At 49.0% G+C, this 27,082-nt stretch overlaps 1 protein-coding gene across 3 annotated transcripts in view; it reads right to left on the minus strand.

Moving 5' to 3' along the window:
- CAVIN1 (caveolae associated protein 1) overlaps positions 1-27,082 on the minus strand; it is a 222,930-nt gene that overhangs the window by 147,848 nt on the left and 48,000 nt on the right. Inside the window, exon 1 of one of the 3 annotated variants that reach the window (XM_063959438.1) lies at positions 14,925-15,008. The exons of 1 other annotated variant lie outside the window; for it this stretch is intronic. Coding sequence is in view for 1 of the 2 variants with exons in the window: in XM_063959437.1 (XP_063815507.1) it covers positions 14,841-14,851 (11 nt within the window). In the remaining variant the exon portion in view is untranslated. Of the gene's footprint in view, positions 1-14,840; positions 14,867-14,924; positions 15,009-27,082 lie in introns of those variants that run through there. One more of the 3 variants, XM_063959437.1, reaches the window with a different exon arrangement.

The following is a 27,082-nucleotide window of genomic DNA, read 5'->3' on the forward strand; positions in this document are numbered from 1 at the left end:
TTCCCCCAATAGCTGCTTATATCACCTTTTGCGCCTAAATTTATGTGCCCCCCCCCCCCTCTCTTTTTTACCCTTCTTGTAGTGTATACTGCAGGGGAGAGCCTGGGGAGTGTCCTTCCAGCGGAGCTGTGAAGAAAAAATGGCGCTGGCTGTGCTGAGGAAGATAGCCCCTTCAGCGGCGGGCTTCTCCCGCTTTTTTAATAATATTTATGGCGGGGGATTAGGCACATATACAGTTTATAACTGTATTATGTGCATTTTGCCAAGAAGGTATACATATTGCAGCCCAGGGCGCCCCCCCAGCGCCCTGCACCCACCAGTGACCGGAGCGTGTGGTGTGCTGTGGGAGCAATGGCGCACAGCTGCAGTGCTGTGCGCTACCTTATTGAAGACCGGAGTCTTCAGCCGCCGATTTTCTCCTGGAATCTTCCGTCTTCTGGCTCTGCAAGGGGGACGGCGGCGCGGCTCCGGGAACGGACGATCGAGGTCGGGCCCTGTGTTCGATCCCTCTGGAGCTAATGGTGTCCAGTAGCCTTAGAAGCACAAGCTAGCTGCAAGCAGGTAGGTTTGCTTCTCTCCCCTCAGTCCCTCGTAGCAGTGAGTCTGTTGCCAGCAGATCTCACTGAAAATAAAAAAACCTAACAAATACTTTCTTTTCTAGGAAGCTCAGGAGAGCCCGCTAGGTGCATCCAGCTCTGGCCGGGCACAGATTCTAACTGAGGTCTGGAGGAGGGGCATAGAGGGAGGAGCCAGTGCACACCAGATATAGTACCTAATCTTTCTTTTAAGAGTGCCCAGTCTCCTGCGGAGCCCGTCTATTCCCCATGGTCCTTACGGAGTACCCAGCATCCACTAGGACGTCAGAGAAAAGGGGAATCTGTCTGCCGTAATGTGTAAAAAGGGGTACCGTCTCCTGTAAGGTATAAAAAGGGGTACCTAACTCTGATCCCAAATCCCCCAACTATTTCAACTCAAGGGCTACCTAAAACACATATTTAAAAAAATAAAAATAAATGTTTAAATAAAAAAATAGAAGTAGGCAGGCACTGTCAGCCTACTTCCATGACATCACAAGTGGCGGTAAGGTTCATCGCCGGACTTTGCGGATCATTGTGCCTCACCAGCCAATGACCTCACCGCACGCCACTGGTCATTAATTATTATTATTATTATCCTTTATTTATATGGCGCCACAATGGTTCCGCAGCGCCCAATTACATAGTGCATAAATAATCAAACAGGAAAACAGTAACTTACAGTTGATGACAGTATAGGACAAGTACAGGGTAAATAAACATAGTTACATCAGCAGATGACACTGGAATAAGTATCAGGTGGCAGAAGACTGCTGGATGTGGTGCAGTTGAAGATTATTAAAGTAAGAAAGGATAAGCACATGAGGGAAGAGGGCCCTGCTCGTGAGAGCTTACATTCTAAAGGGGAGGGGTAGACAGACAGGGGTGACACAGATGGGGTACATAGAGAGCATAGAACAGAGGGTTAGGATGAGATTTGGCTGGGTTTGGTGAAGAAGTGTGTCTTGAGAGCCCGTTTGAAGTTTTGTAGAGAGGTGGAGAGTCTGAGGGGGAGAGGTAGGGAATTCCAGAGAAGTGGTGCAGCACGCGAAAAATCTTGGAGGTAGGAGTGGGAGGAGGTAATCCGTAGGCAGGAAAGTCGTCGTGCATTAGCAGAGCGAAGCGGACGGGTGGGAGTATAAAGGGAGATAAGATCAGAGATGTAGATGGGAGAGGGCTTTGTAAGCAAGTGTGAGAAGCTTGAAATGGATTCTGAAAGGGAAGGGGAGCCAGTGAAGGTCTAGTGAGAGAGGAGAGGTGGACGTAGTGCGTTTGGTGAGGAAGATGAGCCGGGCAGCAGTATTGAGGATAGATTGGAGTGGAGAGAGGTATTTGTCAGGAATGCCACTCAGGAGCAGATTACAGTAGTCCAGTCTGGAGATGACCAGTGAGTGGATAAGAGTCTTAGCAGCATCCTGGGTCAGAAAGGGTCTGATCCTGGAAATATTTTTTAGATGAAAACGGCAGGTTTGTGAGAGGTGCTGAATGTGTGGTTTGAAGGAGAGGGAGGAGTCAAGGATTACTCCAAGACAGCGCACTTGGGGGCTAGAGGAGATAGTAGTGCCATCAATAGATAATGAGATTGTAGGAGGTGAGGTTATGCGGGAGGGAGGGAAGATGATCAGCTCGGTCTTAGCCATGTTAAGTTTAAGAAAGAGCTGGGACATCCAGGAAGAGGTAGCAGAGAGACAGTTGGAGATACGAGTGAGGAGAGCAGGGGAGAGGTCTGGAGAGGAAAGATAGATTTGGGTGTCATCAGCATAGAGATGATATTGGAAACCAAAAGAACTAATGAGCTTACCTAGTGAGGATGTATAGAGAGAGCAGAGGAGAGGACCAAGGACAGAACCTTGGCATACACCTACAGTTAGTGGAAGTGAGGGGGAGGTGGAGTCATGAGAAGAGACAGAGAATGAACGGTCAGAGAGGTAGGAAGACAGCCAAGAGAGGTCAGTGTCGCGCACACCAATGGAGTGAAGGATTTGCAGTAGGAGAGGATGGTCCACAGTGTCAAAAGCAGCAGAGAGATCAAGTAGAATAAGTAGAGAGTAGTGTCCCTTAGATTTAGCAGCATGGAGGTCATTGCATACTTTTGTAAGGGCAGTTTCAGTGGAGTGGAGAGGACGGAAGCCAGACTGGAATGGGTCAAGTAGTGAGTGTGAGGAAAGAAAGGAAGTAAGGCAGTTGTAGACAATACGCTCAAGGAGTTTGGAGGCAAAAGGGAGGAGAGAGATGGGTCGGTAGTTGGAGAGAGTGTTTGGATCAAGGGTAGGTTTTTTTAAGAATAGGAGAGATGAGTGCATGCTTGAAGGCAGAGGGGACAGTGCCTGATGAAAGGGAGAGATTGAGAAGGTGGGAAAGATGGGAACAAGCAGAAGGAGAGAGGTAGCGGAGGAGGCGGGAGGGGATAGGGTCAAGTGGGGAGGTGGTGAGGGGACAGGAACGAATGAGGGCCATGACTTCCTCTCCAGTTGCATGGGAGAAAGAGGTCAGTGTAGGTGGGAGGGATGGGGAGGTGTGGTAAGGGATGGGGGAAAGCTGGTTACTGATGGTCTGGTGTGATGTAATGTCCTTACGTATGGAGTCAATTTTGGATGTGAAGTAAGTGGCAAAGTCAAGAGCAGAGAGTGAGGAAGTGAGACGAGGTGGAGGTGGGCAGAGGAGTGAGTTGAGAGTGGCAAAGAGGCGCCGGGGGTTGGAAGACTGAGAGGAGATGAGGTTCTTGAAGTATGACCAGTGGCGTAACTACTGCCCCCGCAGCCCTCGCGGTGGCTTGGGGGCGAGGGGCTGCGGGGGCGCCACTGATTTACAGCAGACTGACATGCGGACGAGCGTCCGCATGTCAGTCTGCGGTCTCCTTCCCTCCGCCGCTTGAACTTGGAGGGACACGGAGGGCACAGCGCGCCTCCCTGTGTCCCTCCTGCATCATCTCCGGCGGCCGCGGGTCTAATAGGGGGAAGTGCCGTCCGTGAGCTCTAATTGGCTCACGAACCGGCACTTCCCCCTATTAGACCCGCGGCCGCCGGAGATGATGCAGCAGGAGGGACACAGGAGAGGCGAGCTGTGCCCTCCGTGTCCCTCCAACCAACAGGCGGCGGCGGGAAGTAATATCTGGCACTGGGGGCATATATGGCACTGGGGGGGGGGGGTTGAATATCTGGCACTGGGGGCATATATGGCACTGGGGGGGGGGTTGAATATCTGGCACTGGGGCATATATGGCACTGGGGGGAAATATCTGGCACTGGGGCATATATGGCACTGGGGGGGAATATCTGGCACTGGGGGCATATATGGCACTGGGGGGGAATATCTGGCACTGGGGGCATATATGGCACTGGGGGGGAATATCTGGCACTGGGGGGGAATATCTGGCACTGGGGGGGGAATATCTGGCACTGGGGGGGGAATATCTGGCACTGGGGGGGGAATATCTGGCACTGGGGGGGGAATATCTGGCACTGGGGGGGGAATATCTGGCACTGGGGGGGAATATCTGGCACTGGGGGGGAATATATGGCACTGGGGGGGAATATATGGCACTGGGGGCATATCTGGCACTGGGGGCATATCTGGCACTGGGGGCATATCTGGCACTGGGGGCATATCTGGCACTGGGGGCATATCTGGCACATGGGGGGGGCTATATTTGGCACTGGGGCATGTGAGTACCTGGCACCGTGGGGGAATATCTGGCACTGGGGACATATGTGGCACTGGGAGCACAGCCCTAGCAACAAGGACTACCTCATAGCAACGAGCATGACACCCAGTGCATGAAACACCTGGCAACGAGCATGACACCCAGTGCATGAAACCCCTGGCAACGAGCATGACACCCAGTGCATGAAACCCCTGACAACGAGCAGGTAATTGAAAAGTAATTAGAAGCCTTACTGTAGGACTTAATGTGTAATGGGCATTACGGTGTATGGCATAATGTATCACGGACATTGCGGTGTGTGTCATAATGTGTCACAGGCATTACAGTGTATGGTATACTATATCGCGGGCATTGTGATATGTGGTATAATGTCTCAGGGTCATTGCAGTGTGTGGCATAATGTATCACGGACATTGCGGTGTGTGTCATAATGTGTCAGGCATTACGGTGTGTGGTATACTATATCACGGGCATTGTGGTATGTGGTATAATGTCTCAGGGTCATTGCAGTGTGGCATAATACATAACGGGCATTGCAGTGTGTGGCATAGGGTATAACGGGCAGGGCATTGCGGTATGTGTCACAGGCATTACGGTGTATGGTATACTATATCACGGGCATTGTGGTATAATGTCTCAAGGTCATTGCAGTGTGTGGCATAATGTGTCACAGGCATTGTATGTGCTATAATGTATCGGGCATTGCAGTGTGTGGCATAATGTATCATGGACATTGCGGTGTGTGTCATAATGTGTCACAGACATTGTATGTGCTATAATGTATCAGGGGCATTGCAGTGTGTAGCATAATGTATAACGGGCATTGCGATTCCTGTCATAATGTGTCACAGGCATTACGGTGTGTGGCATAATGTGTCACAGGCATTACGGTGTGTGGCATAATGTGTCGGGGGCATTACAGTGTGTGCATATTGTGTCATGTGCATTATTGTGTGCGGCATAATGTCTAAGGGCCATTGCAGTATGTGGCATAATGTATACTGGGCATTACTATAAGGAGGAAAAATGACAAATAATGTAAGGGGCATGAATCAGGATTATTTTTCTTTCCTGTGGTGGCCAACGTATGGGCGTGCAGGTTGCAAAACTGGGGTATAAGGTAGTCTTTTCCTGCAATGCCACGCCCCTTTATGCGAAACCACGCCCATTCCAACGAAACCACGCCCCTTTTTGACGCGCGACGGCGCGCGCATATTTATCCCTTTCTTGCTCCCGATTATGGAGCATGAAGGGGCGGGGGGGCGCCGAAGAATTTTTTGGCTTGGGGGGAGAAAAATTTCTAGTTACGCCACTGAGTATGACTGTTTAGCAAGAGAAAGGGCAGCACTGAAGGATGAGAGCATAAGTTTGAAATGGAGGAAGTCTGCCTTAGAGCGTGATTTCCTCCAGTGTCGCTCAGCAGTACGTGAGCATTTTTGCAGATATCTGGTGCATTTGGTGTGCCAGGGTTGAGGTGTTAATTTGCGAGGGTGAATAGTGGTTGGTGGAGCAACAGAGTCAAGAGCAGAAGTAAGGGATGCATTGTATATGGAAGTGGCTTGTTCAGGGCATGAGAGAGAGAGAATAGGAGAGAGAAGTGAGTCAAACAGGGAGGAAAGGAATGTGGTGTCAATAGCCTCAATGTTACGCTTAGTGATGGTAGCCTTGGGAGGTTGAGATGGGGAAGTCGAGAGAGATAGGTTAAAGGAGAGCAGGTGGTGGTCAGAGAGGGGAAATGGGGAATTGGAAAAATCAGAAATATCACAGTGGAGAGTGAAGAGAAAATTCCAGAAGCAGAGCATTGTGTCCCTCCTGGAGAGGGTCATGTTGGGAGGTATGTGTATGTGGGTATGTTTTGTTTAAAAAAAAAAATGTTAGGAAGCTAAATGTCATTCAGCAGATACTACTAAGCAAAATGCTTGTAAAGGTTATTTTACATTTGCTTCTATCAAATTGTGTGGTTGTCAAACCTCGATTGTTAGTAAGTGTAAACACAAATCTGTTAGTAACATACATTTTCACAATCAACATGTGTTACAGAGTTAAACAATACCTTACATGTTTCTGAGGGTGTGTACACACGGTGAGATATTTTCTTTCGATTTTGACTATATAATCAAAATCGCTAGAAAAGTTAGTGCAGATCGCAAGGTGAAAGTCACCTTGCGATCCCGATGCGCGGTCCCGCCAGGTCGGCATCGCAAGAAAAGATAGACTGTGCAGGCAAGTCAATCCTTGCTAGATCGGTGTACTATCTTCTAGTTCATCTCACATGTCAATGACATCTCACATAAGCCAAAATCGTAAACACACATTGGGGGTCATTCCGAGTTGTTCGCTCGCAAGTGGATTTTAGCAGATTTGCTCATGCTAAGCCACCGCCTACTGGGAGTGAATCTTAGCATCTTAAAATTGCGAACGAAGTATTCGCAATATTGCGATTACACACCTCGTAGCAGTTTCTGAGTAGCTCCAGACTTACTCGGCATCTGCGATCATTTCACTGCTTGTCGTTCCTGGTTTGACGTCACAAACACACCCAGCGTTCGCCCAGACACTCCCCCGTTTCTCCGGCCACTCCTGCGTTTTTTCCGGAAACGGTAGCATTTTTTCCCACACGCCCATAAAACGGCCTGTTTCCGCCCAGTAACACCCATTTCCTGTCAATCACATTACGATCGCCAGAACGATGAAAATGCCGTGAGTAAAATTCCTAAGTGCATAGCAAATTTACTTGGCGCAGTCGCACTGCGGACATTGCGCATGCGCATTAAGCGGAAAATCGCTGCGATGCGAAGATTTTTACCGAGCGAACAACTCGGAATGACCCCCATAGTCCAGATCTCAAGAAAAGTTACTCAAAATCTGTGCTATCTGGGCTCCAGGGAGTTCAAGGGAAATCGCAAGTGAAAATCGGGCATAGCAAGGATCTCACCGTGTGTACACACCCTAAGTTCCAATACAGCTGAATGAAGTGATTTGTGGTCAGCAGTGTGAGCTGCTTCAGCTGGGTGTAATGAAGCAATGATTGCAGTATACATTGAACATGCTACAACTGAGGTCAGCTTGTGCAGTTTTTAAGGTATACCTGTAGTCACTCAGAAACTGCACATCAGAAATGTGCGATCTGTTGTAAAAATTGCGAATGCACTACCCACCGACCATCAGCATATGCCCACAACACACCCCTGATCGTAGTTTTTGCGAGTCCAGCCCTTTAGTACGTCCCCTGCATGCCTACTTTTCGTAGAGCATACGCAGTTTTTGCTAAGTCTCAGAAATTATTTTTTTCCTCATGTTTTGTTATTTAAGCTGCAGAATTTGCGTGTTTACGCTTTTTTTGCTGATTTGCGATCCATGCTAAATTAGGCCCTAAATCAGGCATTCCCAACCACGGTCCTCAAGGCACACCAACAGTGCAGCTTTTAGTGATATCCAGGCTTCAGAACATATAGTTAAATCAAAATTACTGAGGTAATAATTAAGTCACCTGTGCTGAAGCCTGGATATCACTAAAACCAGGACTGTTAGTGTGCCTTGAGGACCGAGGTTGGGAAACACTGCCCTAAATAGAGAAAGCTCATACTGCAATTTGAGAAGCAGAAGCTAACAGGGCTGACAGCAACAAGTCGTTACTGTTCCTACTGGTGCTGCTCGGCCAAATTAACCACTTGTCAACTGTGTCAAATGTGCACCAATGTTGTGTCAGTTAAAGGAGGGTATTCGTTACCACCACCAAAATACTTCACTGACACATGGAACTGCATATGCTTCTTGGGTAGTGTCAGTGGGGACTAGGGGCAGGCAAGCAGGGCTAGTGCCAAAGCCTCCAACATGACCCATTCCATTAGGTACAAAATGCTCTGTTCCTGGACTTTCTTGCCAGTGGTAGTTACAGAGGTGAGGCTGCAGCACAGTCCAAAATTCAAATAGGGGAGCCACACCAACTGCTGCCCCAAACACGGCCAAACATCGCCGGCCGGGACTCACTGGCAGTTGGTGTGGCTCCCGCAAAGTAACAGGGAAAATTATGATAACAGAGAGCCGACATGTATAAAAAGGGGTTTATTAAACAAAGAAAATAAAAACATGTATACACAAAATGATTAGTAAAACCTAGGCATACTTGCCTACCTGACCCTCTCCATGAGGGAGAAAATGCTCTGTTCCTGGACTTTCCTGGTAATGTATGATTGCCATCACCTGTGGTGAGCTAGTTTATTGATAAGAAAGGTATTTCACCACAGGTGATGGCAATCATACATTACCAGGAAAGTCCAGGAACAGAGCATGTTCTCCCTCATGGAGAGGGTCAGGTAGGCAAGTATGAACCTAGGGGTATATTTACTAAAATTTCGTGTTTGTCCGATTTGTGTTTTTTCCCAACACGGGAATTTACCAAGCACAAATCTCGGCAGTGTTGGTGCAATTCGTAATGGTTTTCAGGGCTAAGTTCAGAAATACGAATGAATAGACCATCGGCCAAACGCGGTTGTTTGTTCATACAAAACGGGAATTTACTATTCATTCGTATTTGGGTGTTAGTCTCTGAATGCTGAAGTGCGGGTGTATTTTTTTGCGAATCGTTACAAAAAGCAGCAAAAAAATAGACCTGCTTTTTCCAGGTGAGTTTGGATAATCATGCACGGATCAGTGAGATCTGTGCATGGTTATCTATGGGAAAGGGTCTGTTTAGTGTAAAAAAAAAAAAAAAAAAAAAAGCATAACCAGCCTCTGGCTCTTTGAGCCGGTCTTGGTTGAAAAAATTGACAGGGGTTCCCCCATATTTTAACATCCAGCACCGGGCTCTGCACCTGGTCCTGGTGCAAAAAATACGGGGGACAAAAGACGTAAGGGTCCCCCGTATTTTTTCCACCAGCACCGGGCTCCACTAGTCAGAGAGATAATGCCACAGCCGGGGGACACTTTTATATTGGTCCCGGCGGCCCTGGCATTAAATCACCAACTAGTCACCCTGGTCGGGGTACCCTGGAGGAGTGGGGACCCTGTAAATCAAGGGGTCCCCCCCCCCCCCCTCCAGCCACCCAAGGTCCAGGGGTGACCGGCTCAAAGAGCCCGAGGCTGGTTATGCTTAGGGGGGGGACCCCACGCAAAAAAAAAATTCTGTTTTTAACCCATTCTGCACTGCTCACAATGCACACAAAGAAGCCCTGCCCGGATCTCACAGATCCGGCCGGGATTCCTTGTGTTTTGTCAGGCAGTGTTTTACTAATCACTCCCGTAAAACACTGCCTGACATTACGAATCACATCGACATCGGAAAATACGAATGTGGAAAACTTGGCAGCTTAGTAAATGACCGTATCAGGATTCAAAAAGTTGCAGTAAAATGCACCCAATACCATTCGAGATCAAACACCCTTAAAAACGGCTAAAACACGAATATTAGATACCGTGAGATAATGATATTGCTTTGCACCCTGATGGTATAAAGGCAAGACTTATCTACCAATAATAGTGACTGAGTAACAGCTGGAGACCATATAGCACTGATTGTACTCTGAATAGGGATAGTGAATAATGGATAAGTATGAGTCCACAATGGGTACAGTTCAGTTTGCCACTAATTAGCAGTATAGAAATGTTGCAGTTCCGTGATACAATGTAATTGCCGTATTGGAGATAGGCTGAGTGTGTTATGCTGTTAAAGGACGCTCGGTTGTACCAGCCCACATGAGAGGTATTTTAACAGCATAACACACTCAGCCTTTGATTTGAGTGTGGACTCATACTTATCCATTAATCACGGTGTCTATCTAAAGGGCCCTACACATTTAAAGATCCGCCGCCGAGCTGCCCGATGGCGGATACGGCCGACGGACGACCCGGCGCCGGGGGGGCAGTGACAGGGGGAGTGAAGTTTCTTCACTCCCCCCGTCACCCGGCTCCATCGAAGTGCAGGCAAATATGGACGAGATCGTCCATATTGGCCTGCATGCACAGCCGAAGGGGCACCGGCGGTCCTCTTCTTATAAGTTATAATCCAGGGACTTGGCAAAATAAAAAAACGAAAAACCCGAACCAAGCACTGAAAGGGGATCCATGTTTACACTCTCCTGATTGGCTGTGCGCGCCTGAGCTGTCAGTCAGGCTGCGCACTGGAGATACAATGTAGCGCAGAGGCGCTCCATTGTATCCAATGGTGGATCCCCGCTGCAGGAGGAGATTCCAGGAAAACTGTCTGGGGGGTATTGGGGGGTGTGGGCTGAAGAGCAGCCAGGATGGAGGATGGGTTCCCTAGCTACAGCAGCAGCTTGCACAGGCGTGCGCAGAGACTGACTGGCGGGTGCCGCTCCGGACTTCCCCCGCTCCACGGCATTATAGTGTTCTCTCACCTCCCCTGTCCTGGATATAGACTGCTCACCTGGTCCGCTCACCTGGGCCGCCCAGGTGAGCAGTTTATATCCAGGACAGGGGAGGTGAGAGAACACTATAATGCCGTGGGGGGGGGGGGGGGGGGGGGGAGTCCGGAGCGGCACCCGCCAGTCAGTCTCTGCGCACGCCTGTGGCAGCTTGTATGACACCACCCCCCTCTTCAGTTCTGCAATGGTGAGTACAGGGCAGGGGGGAACTTTCAAAATAAGGGGGTAACTCATCCTTTGCAGGCATACCAGGGAGCAGCAGATTGTCCTTTCACTCCACCATCCCCACCCTGGTACTCAATAGGTGCCAGCAGTTGTTGGGGTACTACAAGTCCCATCATGCTCATCTCTGTCACAGTAAACTGGTACTTTTAGTTCCTTTGCTGCCGGATGGTCATGATCTCCCCTCCTCCTATCATGTAATGGGGCTCTCCTGCTGTGTTTTTGGATGGTAAATAGTTGTCACTGATTAGGTGTGTGTGTGTGTGTGTGTGTGTGTGTGTGTCATACTTGCCTACTTTTGAAAAGTAGTTTCAGGGAGATTATAGATCGCACTCTTAATGTGCCGCTCGGCGCACCATTGAGGAGGCGTGTCACATACCACCCAAGGGGTGTGTCTATATCCACCTATGGGCGTATCTGTCAATCAGGGGTGTGTCCTGCAGTGGTAGGTGAAAACCGAAGTACAAAGCTCAGTACTGGCTACACAATGACATTGCAGCTATATTACACAGCAGGGCGACACACTGACATCACAGCTACATTACATGGCTACAAACTGACATCACACCAACATTACACAGCAGGGCTACACATTGACATCACACATGGGGGCTATATATGGTCATCACACCTACATTACACAGCAGAGCATAATACTGACATCACATCTACATCATTATACACATACAGTATATGTGTCATATACGGGATGTAGTCATGTGACCGGCAGACACACAACCTCCACCTACATCCCGTGACCAACAGGGACTTTTCCCACTTGGCACGGTTGCCACCGAGCCTGCAAGGGGCTAGCTAAACTTGCCCCCCCTCCCTCCCGCCGGGATTCCACTATCGGGATCCCGGCATCGGTATGCTGACTGGCGGTCTCCTGACCGCCGGTCACGCTTACCACTCCCGTCATATACATTTGACAGACTTCAATCCGGCCCTGGTGAGTACTACTAAGTTTGACTTCTAATGTTGATTATTTACGTGCCACATGGGGTGGGGGGATCTTATTCAGTGTCAGGGAGAGGGGAGGGGGGGTCAGAGAAAGTGATGAAATGAGAAGCAGAGCACGAGAGAGTGTCAGGGTGAGAGAGAGGGGTGAGAGGGGGAGAGAGGAATGCGAGAGATAGAGGATGTCAGGGAAAGTGAGGTAATGACAAAGTGAGAAGGGAGAGCGAGAGTGTCAGGGATAGAGTGGTGAGAGAGAGAATGTGTCAGGGATAGAGAGAGGGGGTGAGAAAGAGTGTGTCAGGGATAGAAAGACAGGGGGGTGAGATAGAGGGTGTCATTGATAGAGAGAAGGGGTGAGAGAGAGGGTGTCAGGGATAGAGAGAGGGTGGGTGAGAGAGGGTGTCATTGATAGAGAGGGGGGTTAGAAAGAGTGTCATTGATAGAGAGAGAAGGGGTGAGAGAGAGTGTGTCAGGGATAGAAAGATAGGGGGGGTGAGAGAGGTTGCACGGGATAGAGAGGGGGAGTGAGTGAGAGAGAGAGAGCGCGGGGGTGAGAGTGGGTGTCAGGTATAGAGAGGGAGAGAGAGTGTGCCAGGGATAGAGAGAAAGAGAGAGGGAGTGTGTGTGAGGGCTAGAGAGAGAGGAAAGAGAGAAAGGGGGTGAGAGACGGTGTCAGTGATAGATAGAGGGGGTGAGAGGGAGAGAGAGGGAGTCAGGAATAAAAAGAGAGAGTGAGAGAGACAATGTCAGGGATAGAGAGACAGGGAAGAGAGAGAAGGGGGTGAGAGACAGTGTCAAGTATAGGGAGAGAGGGAGAGAGAAGGGGATGACCGAGAGAGGATTGCAGGGATAGAAAGGGAGGGAAGAGAGAAAGGGGGGTGAGAGAGACGGTGTCAGAGATAGAGAGAGGGGGGTGAGAGAGGGTGTCAGGGATAGAGAGAGGGGATGAGAGGAAAGAGAGAGAAGGGAGTGAGAGGGAAGAGAGAAAGGGAGTGAAAGAGATGGTGATAGAGAGAGGGGTGTCAAGAATAGAGAGAGAGAGGGGGTAAAAGTGTCAGGGACAGAGATGAGAGAGACGGTGTCAGGGATAGAGGGGGTGAGAAAGATGAATGAGAGAGAAGGGGGTGAGAGAGGGTGTCATTGATAGAGAGAGGGGGAGAGAGGGTATCAAGGATAGAGAGGGGGGTAAGAGAGAGGGAAGAGAGAAAGGGGGGTGAGAAAGAGATGGTGTCGGAGATAGATAGAGAGAGAGGGAGTGAGAGAGGGTGTCAGGAATAGAGAGAGAGGGTGTCAGGGTTAGAGAGAGAAGGGGTGAGATGGTATCATTGATAGAGAGAAGGGGCGTGCGAGAGGGGGTTGAGAGAGTGGGTGTCAGGAGTAGAGAGAGAGAGGGAGTAAGAGAGAGATGGTGTCAGGGATAAAGAGAGAGGGGATGAGAGGAGAGAGTGAGCAGCAGAAGGGAACCTGTGTCGGGGGTCGGGGGTGCCGTGGATGGGGGATGGGATGTGAGGAGGGGAGGGTCAAGGGTGCCGTGGATGGGGGAGGGGATGTGAGGAGAGAGTGAGCAGCAGAGGGGAACCTGTGTGCCAGAGGGGTGGTGGGCTGTACTTCAATTTGCGGGGCAGTGGGGGACTCTGGTAAAAAGCAGGAGCCTGCCCCAATATTACCCCCAGTGCAACATTACACACAGCATACACAGCCTCCCTTCTCCATAATACACCCTGCACATTAAAGTATACACAGCATACATCCCCCATATTACACCCAGCAATTACATTACACAGTACCCCCCATATTACACCCAGCAATTGCATTACACACAGTACCCCCCCCATACTACACCCAGCAATTATATCACACACAGTACCCCCCCATATTACACCGAGCAATGACATTACACACAGTATCCCCCCATATTACACCCAGCAATTACATCACACACAGTACCCCCCCATATTACACCCAGCAATTACATCACACACAGTATCCCCCCATATTACACCCAGCAATTACATCACACACAGTACCCCCCCATATTACACCCAGCAATTACATCACACACAGTACCCCCCCATATTACACCCAGCAATTACATCACACACAGTACCCCCCCATATTACACCCAGCAATTACATTACACACAGTATCCCCCCATATTACACCCAGCAATTACATTACACACAGTATCCCCCCATATTACACCCAGCAATTACATTACACACAGTATCCCCCCATATTACACCCAGCAATTACATCACACACAGTACCCCCCCATATTACACCCAGCAATTACATTACACACAGTATCCCCCCATATTACACCCAGCAATGACATTACACACAGCCACCCCCCATATTACACCCAGCAATTACATTACACACAGTACCCCCCCATATTACACCCAGCAATTACATCACACACAGTACCCCCCCATATTACACCCAGCAATGACATTACACACAGCCACCCCCCATATTACACCCAGCAATTACATTACACACAGTACCCCCCCATATTACACCCAGCAATTACATCACACACAGTACCCCCCCATATTACACCCAGCAATTACATCACACACAGCCACCCCCCATATTACACCCAGCAATTACATTACACACAGTATCCCCCCATATTACACCCAGCAATTACATTACACACAGTATCCCCCCATATTACACCCAGCAATTACATTACACACAGCCACCCCCCATATTACACCCAGCAATTACATTACACACAGCCACCCCCCATATTACACCCAGCAATTACATTACACACAGCCACCCCCCATATTACACCCAGCAATTACATTACACACAGCCACCCCTCATATTACACCCAGCAATTACATTACACACAGCCACCCCCCATATTACACCCAGCAATTACATTACACACAGCCACCCCCCATATTACACCCAGCACATTACATTACACATAGTCCCCCCCATATTACACCTAGCACATTACATTATACACACAGCCCCCCCCCCCCCCCCCATATTACACTCGGCACATTACATTATACATACCTCCTCCCCATATATGTACTAGATTACACCCAGTCCCTGTGCCACATTACAGGACACACAGCCCCCATTCCACACAGCACCCACCTGGCTATGTTGTTCCTTCCGATAAGGACAGGGGGCTGGCCCCAGGACAGTGTGGGTCTGTGGGAAGGCAGCACAGCGCAGGCACATCCTATGCAGGAGCAGGAGGAGGGAATGTGCTGCTACACGCTGCCATCTGACTCAGTGTGGTGGGAGGGGCCAGCAACCAGGAAGCAAAGCCCAGCTTCAGACTGCCTCGCTCTCTGTGTACACGGCAGGGGGGAGATCGCTGCACACAACCCTGCGGTGGCCGGCTCTGAAGTCTCCCGTGCCGGCCCCGCCCCCCCGATCTCCGGACTTGCGTGTGTGTGTGTGGTGTGTACGATCAAAGCACAAGTAGTGTCATTTATAATACAAGGGTACAGTGTCATACTTGCCTACCTGACCCTCTCCATGAGGGAGAAAATGCTCTGTTCCTGGACTTTCCTGGTAATGTGTGATTGCCATCACCTGTGGTGAAACACCTTTCTTATCAATTACCTAGCTCACCACAGGTGATGGCAATCATACATTACCAGGAAAGTCCAGGAACAGAGCATTTTCTCCCTCATGGAGAGGGTCAGGTAGGCAAGTATGCAGTGAATGGTAATATCAGCTGAAGAATAATTCATGAACACATAGTCACGCAGGAGCAGAGGTGTAGCGTGGAGCCATGGCACCCGGAGCAGGCTCATGTCATGGCACCCCCCCCCCCCCCCACATATATATAAGCATTTGTACCCGCAGGTTGGGGGGACGGGACACAAGAGCCCCTATGGGGGGAAATAAACATACACAATGGGCCTAATTCAAATCTGTTTGCTCGCTAGCTATTTTTTGCAGCGCTGTGAACAGATAGACGCCGCCTATAGGGGAGTGTATTTTAGCTTTGCAAGTATGCGATCGCATGTGCAGCCGCCCTGTGCAAAAACAGCTTGTGTAGTTTCTGAGTAGCTCTGACCTTACTCAGCTGCTGCGATCACTTCAGCCTGTTCGAGGCGGGAACTGACGTCAGACACCCTCCCTGCAAACGCTTGGACACGCCTGCGTTTTTCCAGACACTCCCTGAAAACGGTCACTTGCCACCCACAAACGCCCTCTTCCTGTCAATCTCCTTGTGATCGGCTGTGCAAATGGATTCTTCGTTAAATCCACCGGACAACGACGATCCGCTTTGTACCTGTACGATGCGCCTGCACACTGCGGTGCATACGCATGCACAGTAGTGCCCTGATCGCTGCGCAGCAATAAACACTAGCAAGCGAACAGATCTGAATTAGGCCCAATGTCCCCCACAGGGAAAAAAACACACACATTGTCCCTAACCGGGGGAAAAAATCACACACAGTGACCCCCACAAGGAAAAGACACATACATTGGTCTACACAAAAAAATTATGCACCTAGTAGTGCCCAGAGGCGTAGCGTGGAGCCATGGCACCTGGAGCAGGCTAATGTCATGGCACCCCGCCTCACCCCCCCCCCTCCCCACACAAACACACACATATATATATATATATATATATATATATAAGCATTGGTACCCACAGGATAATAAAAAATATTGATTCATCGCACGCACAGCCAGACAAAAAAATGAAACAATCATTGATTCCCCCAACCCCCTACAGAAGTCTGACCTCATTTACTGGGCTGTCATAGATACTGTAGCTGCAGAGCTAATTGCAGGAGACCAGCCTCCAGTCGCTCCAGAAAGTCTAGACCAGTGAGTGCCTTCTTTCAGAGAGTCTAGACCAGGACAGCGGCTTGGAAACTGGTCCCACTCCCTACCTCCCTGTCCTCAGCCCTCATCACCTCATCCCATTTCTCAGCCCCTCATCACCATTCTCAGTCCCTCACCACCATCCTCAGCCTACCATCAACATCCTCAGCCACAGCCCCCATTACCTTTCTCAGCAACAGCCCTCATCAACATCCTCAGTCACAGCCCCATCACCTTCCACAGACCTATCACCTTCCTCAGCACCATCATCTTCCTCAGTCACAGCCCCCTATCACCATCCTCAGCCACAGCCACCTTTACCATCCTCAGCCAAGCCTCCATTACTGTCCTCAGCCCAATCACCTTCCTCAGCCCACAGCCCCTTCCAGTAATTAGTGTAACATGCAACCAAATGTACACATCGATGCAAGTGCAAACCCAATTTCTGCACTACAATGTGTGTTTTTATGATAGACAGTGGCAGTGCCCCCCCCCCCCCCCTTCACTTATTGTAGCAGGTCCCCATCCATTATTTCTCTATCGTCCTAGTGGATGCTGGGGTTCCTGAAAGGACCATGGGGAATAGCGGCTCCGCAGGAGACAGGGGACAAAAAGTAAAGCTTTAGGATCAGGTGGTGTGCACTGGCTCCTCCCCCTATGACCCTCCTCCAAGCCTCAGTTAGATTTTGTGCCCGGCCGAGAAGGGTGCAATCTAGGTGGCTCTCCTAAAGAGCTGCTTAGGAAAGTTTAGCTTAGGTTTTTTATTTTACAGTGAGTCCTGCTGGCAACAGGATCACTGCAACGAGGGACTTAGGGGAGAAGAAGTGAACTCACCTGCGTGCAGGATGGATTGGCTTCTTTGGCTACTGGACATTAGCTCCAGAGGGACGATCACAGGTACAGCCTGGATGGTCACCGGAGCCTCGCCGCCGGCCCCCTTGCAGATGCTGAAACAAGAAGAAGGTCCAGAATCGGCGGCATGAAGACTCCTCAGTCTTCTTAAGGTAGCGCACAGCACTGCAGCTGTGCGCCATTTCCTCTCAGCACACTTCACACGGCAGTCACTGAGGGTGCAGGGCGCTGGGAGGGGGGCGCCCTGGGAGGCAATGAAAACCTATTTTTGGCTAAAAATACCTCACATATAGCCTCCGGGGGCTATATGGAGATATTTAACCCCTGCCAGAATCCGTTAAGAGCGGGAGACGAGGCCGCCGAAAAAGGGGCGGGGCCTATCTCCTCAGCACACAGCGCCATTTTCCCTCACAGAAAGGCTGGAGGGAAGGCTCCCAGGCTCTCCCCTGCACTGCACTACAGAAACAGGGTTAAAACAGAGAGGGGGGGCACTAATTTGGCGTTAAAAATATATAAAAAAGATGCTATAAGGGAAAACACTTATATAAGGTTGTCCCTATATAATTATAGCGTTTTTGGTGTGTGCTGGCAAACTCTCCCTCTGTCTCTCCAAAGGGCTAGTAGGTCCTGTCCTCTATCAGAGCATTCCCTGTGTGTGTGCTGTGTGTCGGTACGTGTGTGTCGACATGTATGAGGACGATGTTGGTGAGGAGGCGGAGCAATTGCCTGTAATGGTGATGTCACTCTCTAGGGAGTCGACACCGGAATGGATGGCTTATTTAGGGAATTACGTGATAATGTCAACACGCGGCAAGGTCGGTTGACGACATGAGACGGCCGACAAACAATTAGTACCGGTCCAGACGTCTCAAAAACACCGTCAGGGGTTTTAAAACGCCCGTTTACTTTAGTCGGTCGACACAGACACAGACAGGGACACTGAATCCAGTGTCGACGGTGAATAAACAAACGTATTCCTTATTAGGGCCACACGTTAAGGGCAATGAAGGAGGTGTTACATATTTCTGATACTACAGGTACCACAAAAGAGGGTATTATGTGGGATGTGAAAAAACTACCGTAGTTTTTCCTGAATCAGATAAATTAAATGAAGTGTGTGATGATGCGTGGGTTCCCCCCGATAGAAAATATGGGCGGTATACCCTTTCCCGCCAGAAGTTAGGGCGCGTTGGGAAACACCCCTTAGGGTGGATAAGGCGCTCACACGCTTATCAGAACAAGTGGCGGTACCGTCTATAGATAGGGCCGTCCTCAAGGAGCCAGCTGACAGGAGGCTGGAAAATATCATAAAAAGTATATACACACATACTGGTGTTATACTGCGACCAGCGATCGCCTCAGCCTGGATGTGCAGAGCTGGGGTGGCTTGGTCGGATTCCCTGACTAAAAATATTGATACCCTTGACAGGGACAGTATTTTATTGACTATAGAGCATTTAAAGGATGCATTTCTATATATGCGAGATGCACAGAGGGATATTTGCACTCTGGCATCAAGAGTAAGTGCGATGTCCATATCTGCCAGAAGATGTTTATGGACACGACAGTGGTCAGGTGATGCAGATTCCAAACGGCACAAAGGTGTATTGCCGTATAAAGGAAGAGGAGTTATTTGGGGTCGGTCCATCGGACCTGGTGGCCACGGCAACTGCTGGAAAATCCACCGTTTTTACCCTAAGTCACATCTCTGCAGAAAAAGACACCGTCTTTTCAGCTTCAGTCCTTTCGTCCCTATAAGAGTCATATCTGCCCAGGGATAGAGGAAAGGGAAGAAGACTGCAGCAGGCAGCCCATTCCCAGGAACAGAAGCGTTCCACCGCTTCTGACAAGCTCTCAGCATGACGCTGAGACCGTACAGGACCCCTGGATCCTACAAGTAGTATCCCAGGGGTACAGATTGGAATGTCGAGACGTTTCCCCTGCGCAGGCTCCTGAAGTCTGCTTTACCAAGGTCTCCCTCCGACAAGGAGGCAGTATGGGAAACAATTCACGAGCTGTATTTCCAGCAGGTGATAATTAAATTACCCCTCCTACAACAAGAAAAGGGGTATTATTCCACACTATATTGTGGTACTGAAGCCAGAAGGCTAGGTGAGACCTATTCTAAATCTAAAAAAATTTGAACACTTACAAAGGTTCAAATCAAGATGGAGTCACTCAGAGCAGTGATAACGAACCGGGAAGAAGGGGACTATATGGTGTCCCGAGACATCAGGGATGCTTACCTCCATGTCCCAAATTTGCCCTTATCACTAAGGGTACCTCAGGTTCGTGGTACAGAACTGTCACTATCAGTTTCAGACGCTGCCGTTTGGATTGTCCACGGCACCCCGGGTCTTTACCAAGGTAATGGCCGAAATGATGGTTCTTCTTCGAAGAAAAGGCGTCTTAATTATCCCTTACTTGGACGATCTCCTGATAAGGGCAAAGTCCAGGGAACAGTTGGAGGTCGGAGTAGCACTATCTCGGATACTGTTACAACAGCAGGGGTGGATTTTAAATATTCCAAAATCGCAGCTGATCCCGACAACAAGTCTCCTGTGCTTAGGGATGATTCTGGACACAGTCCAGAAAAAGGTGTTTCTCCCGGAAGAGAAAGCCAGGGAGTTATCCGAGCTAGTCAGGAACCTCCTAAAATCAGTGCATCATTGCACAAGGGCCATGGTAAAAAAAATGGTGACTTCCTTCGAAGCAATTCCAGTCGGCAGATTTCATGCAAGAACTTTTCAGTGGGATCTGCTGGACAAATGGTCCGGATCGCATCTTCAGATGCATCAGCGGATAACCCTATATCCAAGGACAAGGGTGTCTCTCCTGTGGTGGTTACAGAGTGCTCATCTTCTAGAGGGCCGCAGATTCGGCATTCAGTTTTGGATGTTGGTGACCACGGAGGCCAGCCCGAGAGGCTGGGGAGCAGTCACACAAGGAAAAAATTTCCAGGGAGTGTGATCAAGTCTGGAGACTTTTCTCCACATAAATATAGCTAAGGGTAAATTTATAATGCTCTAAGCTTAGCAAGACCTCTGCTTCAAGGTCAGCCGGTATTGATCCAGTGGGATAAAACATCACGGCAGTCGCCCACGTAAATAGACAGGACGGCACAAGAAGCAGGAGGGCAGTGGCAAAAACTGCAAGGACTTTTCGCTGGGCGGAAAATCATGTGATAGCACTGTCAGCAGTGTTTCATTCCGGGAATGGAAACTGGGAAGCAGACTTCCTCAGTAGGCACGACCTCCACCCGGCAGAGTGGGAACTTCATGGGGAAGTTTTCCACATGATTGTAAACCGTTGGGAATTACCAAAGGTGGACATGATGGCGTCCCGTCTGAACAAAAAACGGGACAGGTATTACGCCAGGTTAAGAGACCCTCAGGCAATAGCTGTGGACGTTCTGGTAACACCGTGGGTGTACCAGTCGGTGTATGTGTTCCATCCTCTGCTTTTCATACCTAAGGTACTGAGAATTATAAGACGTAGAGGAGTAAGAACTATACTCATGGCTCCGGATTGGCCAAGAAGGACTTGGTACCCGGAACTTCAAGAGATGCTCACAGAGGACTTATGGCCTCTGCCGCTAAGAAGGGACTTGTTTCAGCAAGTACCATGTCTGTTCCAAGACTTACCGCAGCTGCGTTTGACGGCATGGCGGTGGAACGCCGGATCCTAAGGGAAAAGGCATTCAGGAAGAGGTCATTCCTACCCTGGTCAAAGCCAGAAAGGAGGTGACCGCACAACATTATCACCACATGTGGCGAAAATATGTTGCGTGGTGTGAGGCCAGGAAGGCCCCACGAAGAAATTTCAACTCGGTCGATTCCTGCATTTCCTGCAAACAGGAGTGTCTATGGGCCTCAAATTGGGGTCCATTAAGGTTCAAATTTCGGCCCTGTCGATTTTTCTTCCAGAAAGAATTGGCTTCAGTTCCTGAAGTCCAGAAGTTTGTCAAGGGAGTATTGCATATACAACCCCCTTTTGTGCCTCCAGTGGCACTGTGGGATCTCAACGTAGTTCTGGGATTCCTCAAAATACATTGGTTTAAAACCAGTCAAATCTGTGGATTTGAAGCATCTCACATGAAAAGTGAACATGCTCTTGGACCTGGCCTGGACCAGGCGAGTGTCAAATTGGTGGTTTTTTTCTCAAAAAAGCCCATATCTGTTTGTCCATTCGGACAGGGCAGAGCTGCGGACTCGTCCCCAGTTCTCTCCCTAAGGTGGTGTCAGTGTTTCACCTGAACCAGCTTATTGTGGTGTCTTGCGCCTACTAGGGACTTGGAGGACTCCAAGTTGCTAGATGTGGTCAGGGCCCTGAAAATATAGGTTCCAGGACGGCTGGAGTCAGGAAAACTGACTTGCTGTTATCCTGTATGCACCCAACAAACTGGGTGCTCTTGCTTCTAAGCAGACTTTTGCTAGTTGGATGTGTAATACAATTCAGCTTGCACATTCTGTGGCAGGCCTGCCACAGCCAAAATATGTAAATGCCCATTCCACAAGGAAGGTGGGCTCATCTTGGGCGGCTGCCCGAGGGGTCTCGGCTTTACAACTTTGCCGAGCGGCTATTTAGTCAGGGGCAAACACGTTTGTAAAATCCTACAAATTTGATACCCTGGCTAAGGAGGACCTGGAGTTCTCTCATTCGGTGCTGCAGAGTCATCCGCACTCTCCCGCCCGTTTGGGAGCTTTGGTATAATCCCCATGGTCCTTTCAGGAACCCCAGCATCCACTAGGACGATAGAGAAAATAAGAATTTACTTACCGATAATTCTATTTCTCGGAGTCCGTAGTGGATGCTGGGCGCCCATCCCAAGTGCGGATTATCTGCATTACTTGTACATAGTTACAAAAATCGGGTTATTATTTGTTGTGGCCATCTTTTCAGAGGCTCCGCTGTTATCATACTGTTAACTGGGTTCAGATCACAGGTTGTACAGTGTGATTGGTGTGGCTGGTATGAGTCTTACCCGGGATTCATAAATCCTTCCTTATTGTGTACGCTCGTCCGGGCACAGTATCCTAACTGAGGCTTGGAGGAGGGTCATAGGGGGAGGAGCCAGTGCACACCACCTGATCCTAAAGCTTTACTTTTTGTGCCCTGTCTCCTGCGGAGCCGCTATTCCCCATGGTCCTTTCAGGAACCCCAGCATCCACTACGGACTCCGAGAAATAGAATTATCGGTAAGTAAATTCTTATTATTTATTATTACACCCATCAGTAACTGCCCCTAAAAATGATATTGCCACTCAGATATATACAAAGTGAAAGACAGTGTACTGTATGCCTGTTTTTTTCATACTAAAGAGCAGCAGGCAGGCGCAGCAAGAACGCAGCTCTTTTCTTTTTACAGTTTGGTTTGGTGCATCCCGGCTCCTCTCTCCTCTCCATTGTCTGACATTATATGCACGTGTGTGTGACGCATGACGTGGGAGTGCAGAGGGAGGAAGCTTATGTGGGGTACACACGTAGCGATGTGCCCAGAGATGTGTGCTGAGTGATATAGCACAGAACACTCAGCACACAGCGCGATGTGAAAAGAGCTGAGCGAGGGGGGGAGACGGGGACGACGACGCTCACTTCACCCAGTGGTGAAGTGAGCGATCTAACTAGATTGAGATTGTGCCTGCATACAAGCCAATCTAGAGTCGGCGATAACGACACGCGGCTATCGCTATGGGGCATACACACGGAGAGATGTGTGCTTCATTTCTAAGCAATCTAGTCAGATTGCTTAGAATTTAAGCACACATCGCTACGTGTGTACCCCCCTTTACTTTGCTCAGGCTATAAGTGAGTAGATAGCTGTAAACTGAGAGCTGTGGGCTCTCAGCATGCCCTCTAACCCTTTTGGCGGCCGAAGCTTGAGCTCCACCAAAGCCACCCTCTCTACTGCCCTGTGCATGAGTACACTAAAGCTGCATACACACTGTGCGATGTAGGCTTTTGGCCAATACTGACTACCAGTGCTTAAAGTGGTCCTAGGGAGGTGGTGGAACTCACCTCCCCAGCCCCTGCCTTGTGGGTGCCATATCACTAGCCCCTCCCTGTCTTGCCCACCTGGCAGAAGCCACACACCTAGCCCCTCCCCTTCTTGCCCACATTGCAAAACATACATTTTCTGCTGCTCCACTCTGCCAGTCCCTTCATTGGCTGCCTCTAGTTTACTGATTTCCATATGAAATACTTCTGACACAATTCCATTAACAGAACTACACCAACATACATCTCTTCTCATATCCTACAATATTTCCCAACTCGCACATCCGTTCTGCACGAGTTCTGCGTATCTCACACAGTTGCAGTTACAGGACTTTTTCCGTGCAGCACCCACTCTGTGCAATGCCCTCCCATGCACAAGACTTTCCTCAAGTCTCCAAACCTTTAAGCGTTCCCTGAGAACTCAAGCACTTTATCATATTCCAGATCCACCATTACCTCCATAAGCTATCCTACCCAATAACCTTCTACACAGTCCACACATAACTTTATTTTCTCTTTCTAGAATCACACATCCCATTGTCCCCAGACCAACATTTCTGTGTAACTGGATCATACAGCCCACCAAACACCTCTGCAAACTGGCTAGACTTGTATTACAGTATGTGTAGGCCAGATCTGGGAGGTGGAGTGTCCCTGACGTACCCAGCCAAAAGGGACCCCCAAAACACATATCATCGTCCTAGAGTATCATATTTTTTACTGCACCCCTAGGCCAAACGTTTTTTGAGAAATGTAGAATTTTTTTTTTAAATTAAATAAATTATGTTTATATGCCATCCTTAGGTTCAATTATGTGGTAAGAAACAAGATTTGCTTCTGTTTGGCCACATATTTTATGATTGGCAGCCACCAGCACTGGTTTTGCCTTTTACATTGACAAATAGTTTGATGTGGTCCTGGACCACCAACCTGAGGCACGCCTGCACGTGTCCCACGGCACCCCAGCGTGTCACAACACACCCACTGCCCTAGCCTATTATATCCCTCACACAGCTCTTCCTCCTGACACAGTTTATCCCTCACACATTTTATCCCAGACACTGCTCTCCCCACCTAACACATTTTATACCTCACATAGGGGGTCATTCCGAGTTGATCACTAGTTGCATTAATTCGCTGTGCAGCGATGAGGCAAAAAATTGGCACTTCTACGCATGCGTATGCGGCACAATGCGCACGCGCGACGTACTTTTACAACGGCCGATGTAGTTCCACACAAGGTCTAGCAAGGCTTTTCAGTCGCACTGCTGACCGCAGAGTGATTGACAGGAAGTGGGCGTTTCTGGGTGTCAACTGACCGTTTTCAGGGAGTGTTCGAAAAAACGCAGGCGTGCCAGGAAAAATGCAGGTGTGGCTGGGCGTGTTTGTGATGTCAAAACAGGAACTGAATAGTCTGAAGTGATCGCAAGCGCTGAGTAGGTATTGAGCTACTCTTAAACTGCACAAAAAAACTTTGCCGCCGCTCTGCGATCCTTTCGTTCGCACTTCTGCTAAGCTAAAATACACTCCCAGTTGGAGGCGGCATAGCGTTTGCTAAAAACAGCTAGCGAGCGAACACTTTCATATGGAGGTATATTAAATCTTCCAAGGAAATACGGCAGCTCCCTGGATTCTAATTCATCCTGAATTTATTCAGATAAACTCTGCCAAACCTAGCATCAGGTGCCTTGTTTTTCTAGAAGCTAGAGTCCTAAAATGTACAGCGTATTGGCCCATGGATTGGGTCAGGAGCAAATTGGCGAAGAGTGACAAAGAAAATACACAGCACTCTAGTATGGTAATAAATATGCTGTGGTGATAATAATTATCACTTTTTAATTCATTGAAACATATATGAATCAATACATTGATAATACAGGTTTAGTATCCCTTATCCAAAACGCTTGGGACCAGAGGTATTTTGGATATTGGATTTTTCCGTATTTTGTAATAATTGCACACCATAATGAGATATCATGATGATGGGACCTAAATCTAAGCACAGAATGCATTTATGTTTCATATACACCTTATACACACAGCCTGAAGGTCATTTAATACAATATTTTTAATAACTTTGTGTATTAAACAAAGTTTGTGTACATTGAGTCATCAAAAAAATAGGATTTTGGTACTTACCGGTAAATCCTTTTCTCCTAGTCCGTAGAGGATGCTGGGGACTCCAAAAGGACCATGGGGTATAGATGGGATCCGCAGGAGCTTGGGCACACTGAAAAGACTTAAAACTGGGTGTGAACTGGCTCCTCCCTCTATGCCCCTCCTCCAGACCTCAGTTATAGGAACTGTGCCCAGGAGAGACGGACATTTCGAGGAAAGGTTTTTTTTTGTGTAAACTAAGGGCTACAAACATACCAGCCCACACCACAACGATACCGTACAACCGGAGTAACAGTAAACCAGATAACAGTATGAATAAACAACAGCAACAAGCTGAAACCAGAAATACACAACCCGTGTATAAACCAAGTGAACCAACAAGAAAACACAGCAAGTAACAGTCCGCACTGGGATGGGCGCCCAGCATCCTCTACGGACTAGGAGAAAAGGATTTACCGGTAAGTACCAAAATCCTATTTTCTCTTACGTCCTAGAGGATGCTGGGGACTCCAAAAGGACCATGGGGTTTATACCAAAGCTCCAGACCGGGCGGGAGAGTGCGGACGACTCTGCAGCACCGACTGAGCAAACGCAAGGTCCTCATCAGCTGGATTTATAGTACGATTCAGCAGGCTCATTCTTCGGCCGGGTTACCGGTGCCGAAGTCAGTGAAAGCCCATTCTACCAGGAAAGTGGGCTCGTCTTGGGCTTAGCAAAAGTGTTTGAACCTGACCAGGTGGCCGCTCGGCAAAGCTGTAAAGCGGAGACGCCCCGGGCAGCCGCCCAAGACGAGCCCACTTTCCTGGTAGAATGGGCTTTCACTGACTTCGGCACCGGTAACCCGGCCGAAGAATGAGCCTGCTGAATCGTACTATAAATCCAGCGTGCAATAGTCTGTTTTGAAGCAGGATGACCAATCTTGTTAGAAGCATACAGGACAAACAGCGCCTCAGTATTTCTGGCAACAGCCGTTCGGGCGACGTAGATCTTCAAAGCCCTCACCACATCCAGAGACTTTGGAACTGCCACAGCATCCGTAGCCACAGGTACCACAATAGGTTGGTTAATGTGAAACGAAGACACCACCTTCGGTAAAAATTGTTGACGAGTCCTCAATTCTGCCCTATCTGAATGAAAAATCAAGTACGGGCTATTATGAGATAAGGCCGCCAACTCTGACACTCGCCTGGCAGACGCCAGCGCCAACAGCATGACTACCTTCCAGGTGAGAAACTTCAACTCAACCTTACGCAAAGGCTCAAACCAGGAAGACATGAGAAACTGTAAGACCACGTCAAGATCCATGGGGCCACAGGAGGCACAAACGGAGGATTGATATGCAAAACTCCTTTCACGAACGTCTGAACCTCTGGGGGACAGCTAATTCCTTCTGAAAGAAAATAGACAATGCCGAAATCTGCACTTTGATGGAGCCCAATTTCAGGCCTGCATCTACACCTGCCTGCAAAAAGTGGAGAAAACGCCCCAAATTA

This window comes from Pseudophryne corroboree, chromosome 3, assembly GCF_028390025.1.
Source record: "Pseudophryne corroboree isolate aPseCor3 chromosome 3, aPseCor3.hap2, whole genome shotgun sequence".
In the NCBI taxonomy this organism is placed as follows: domain Eukaryota; kingdom Metazoa; phylum Chordata; class Amphibia; order Anura; family Myobatrachidae; genus Pseudophryne; species Pseudophryne corroboree.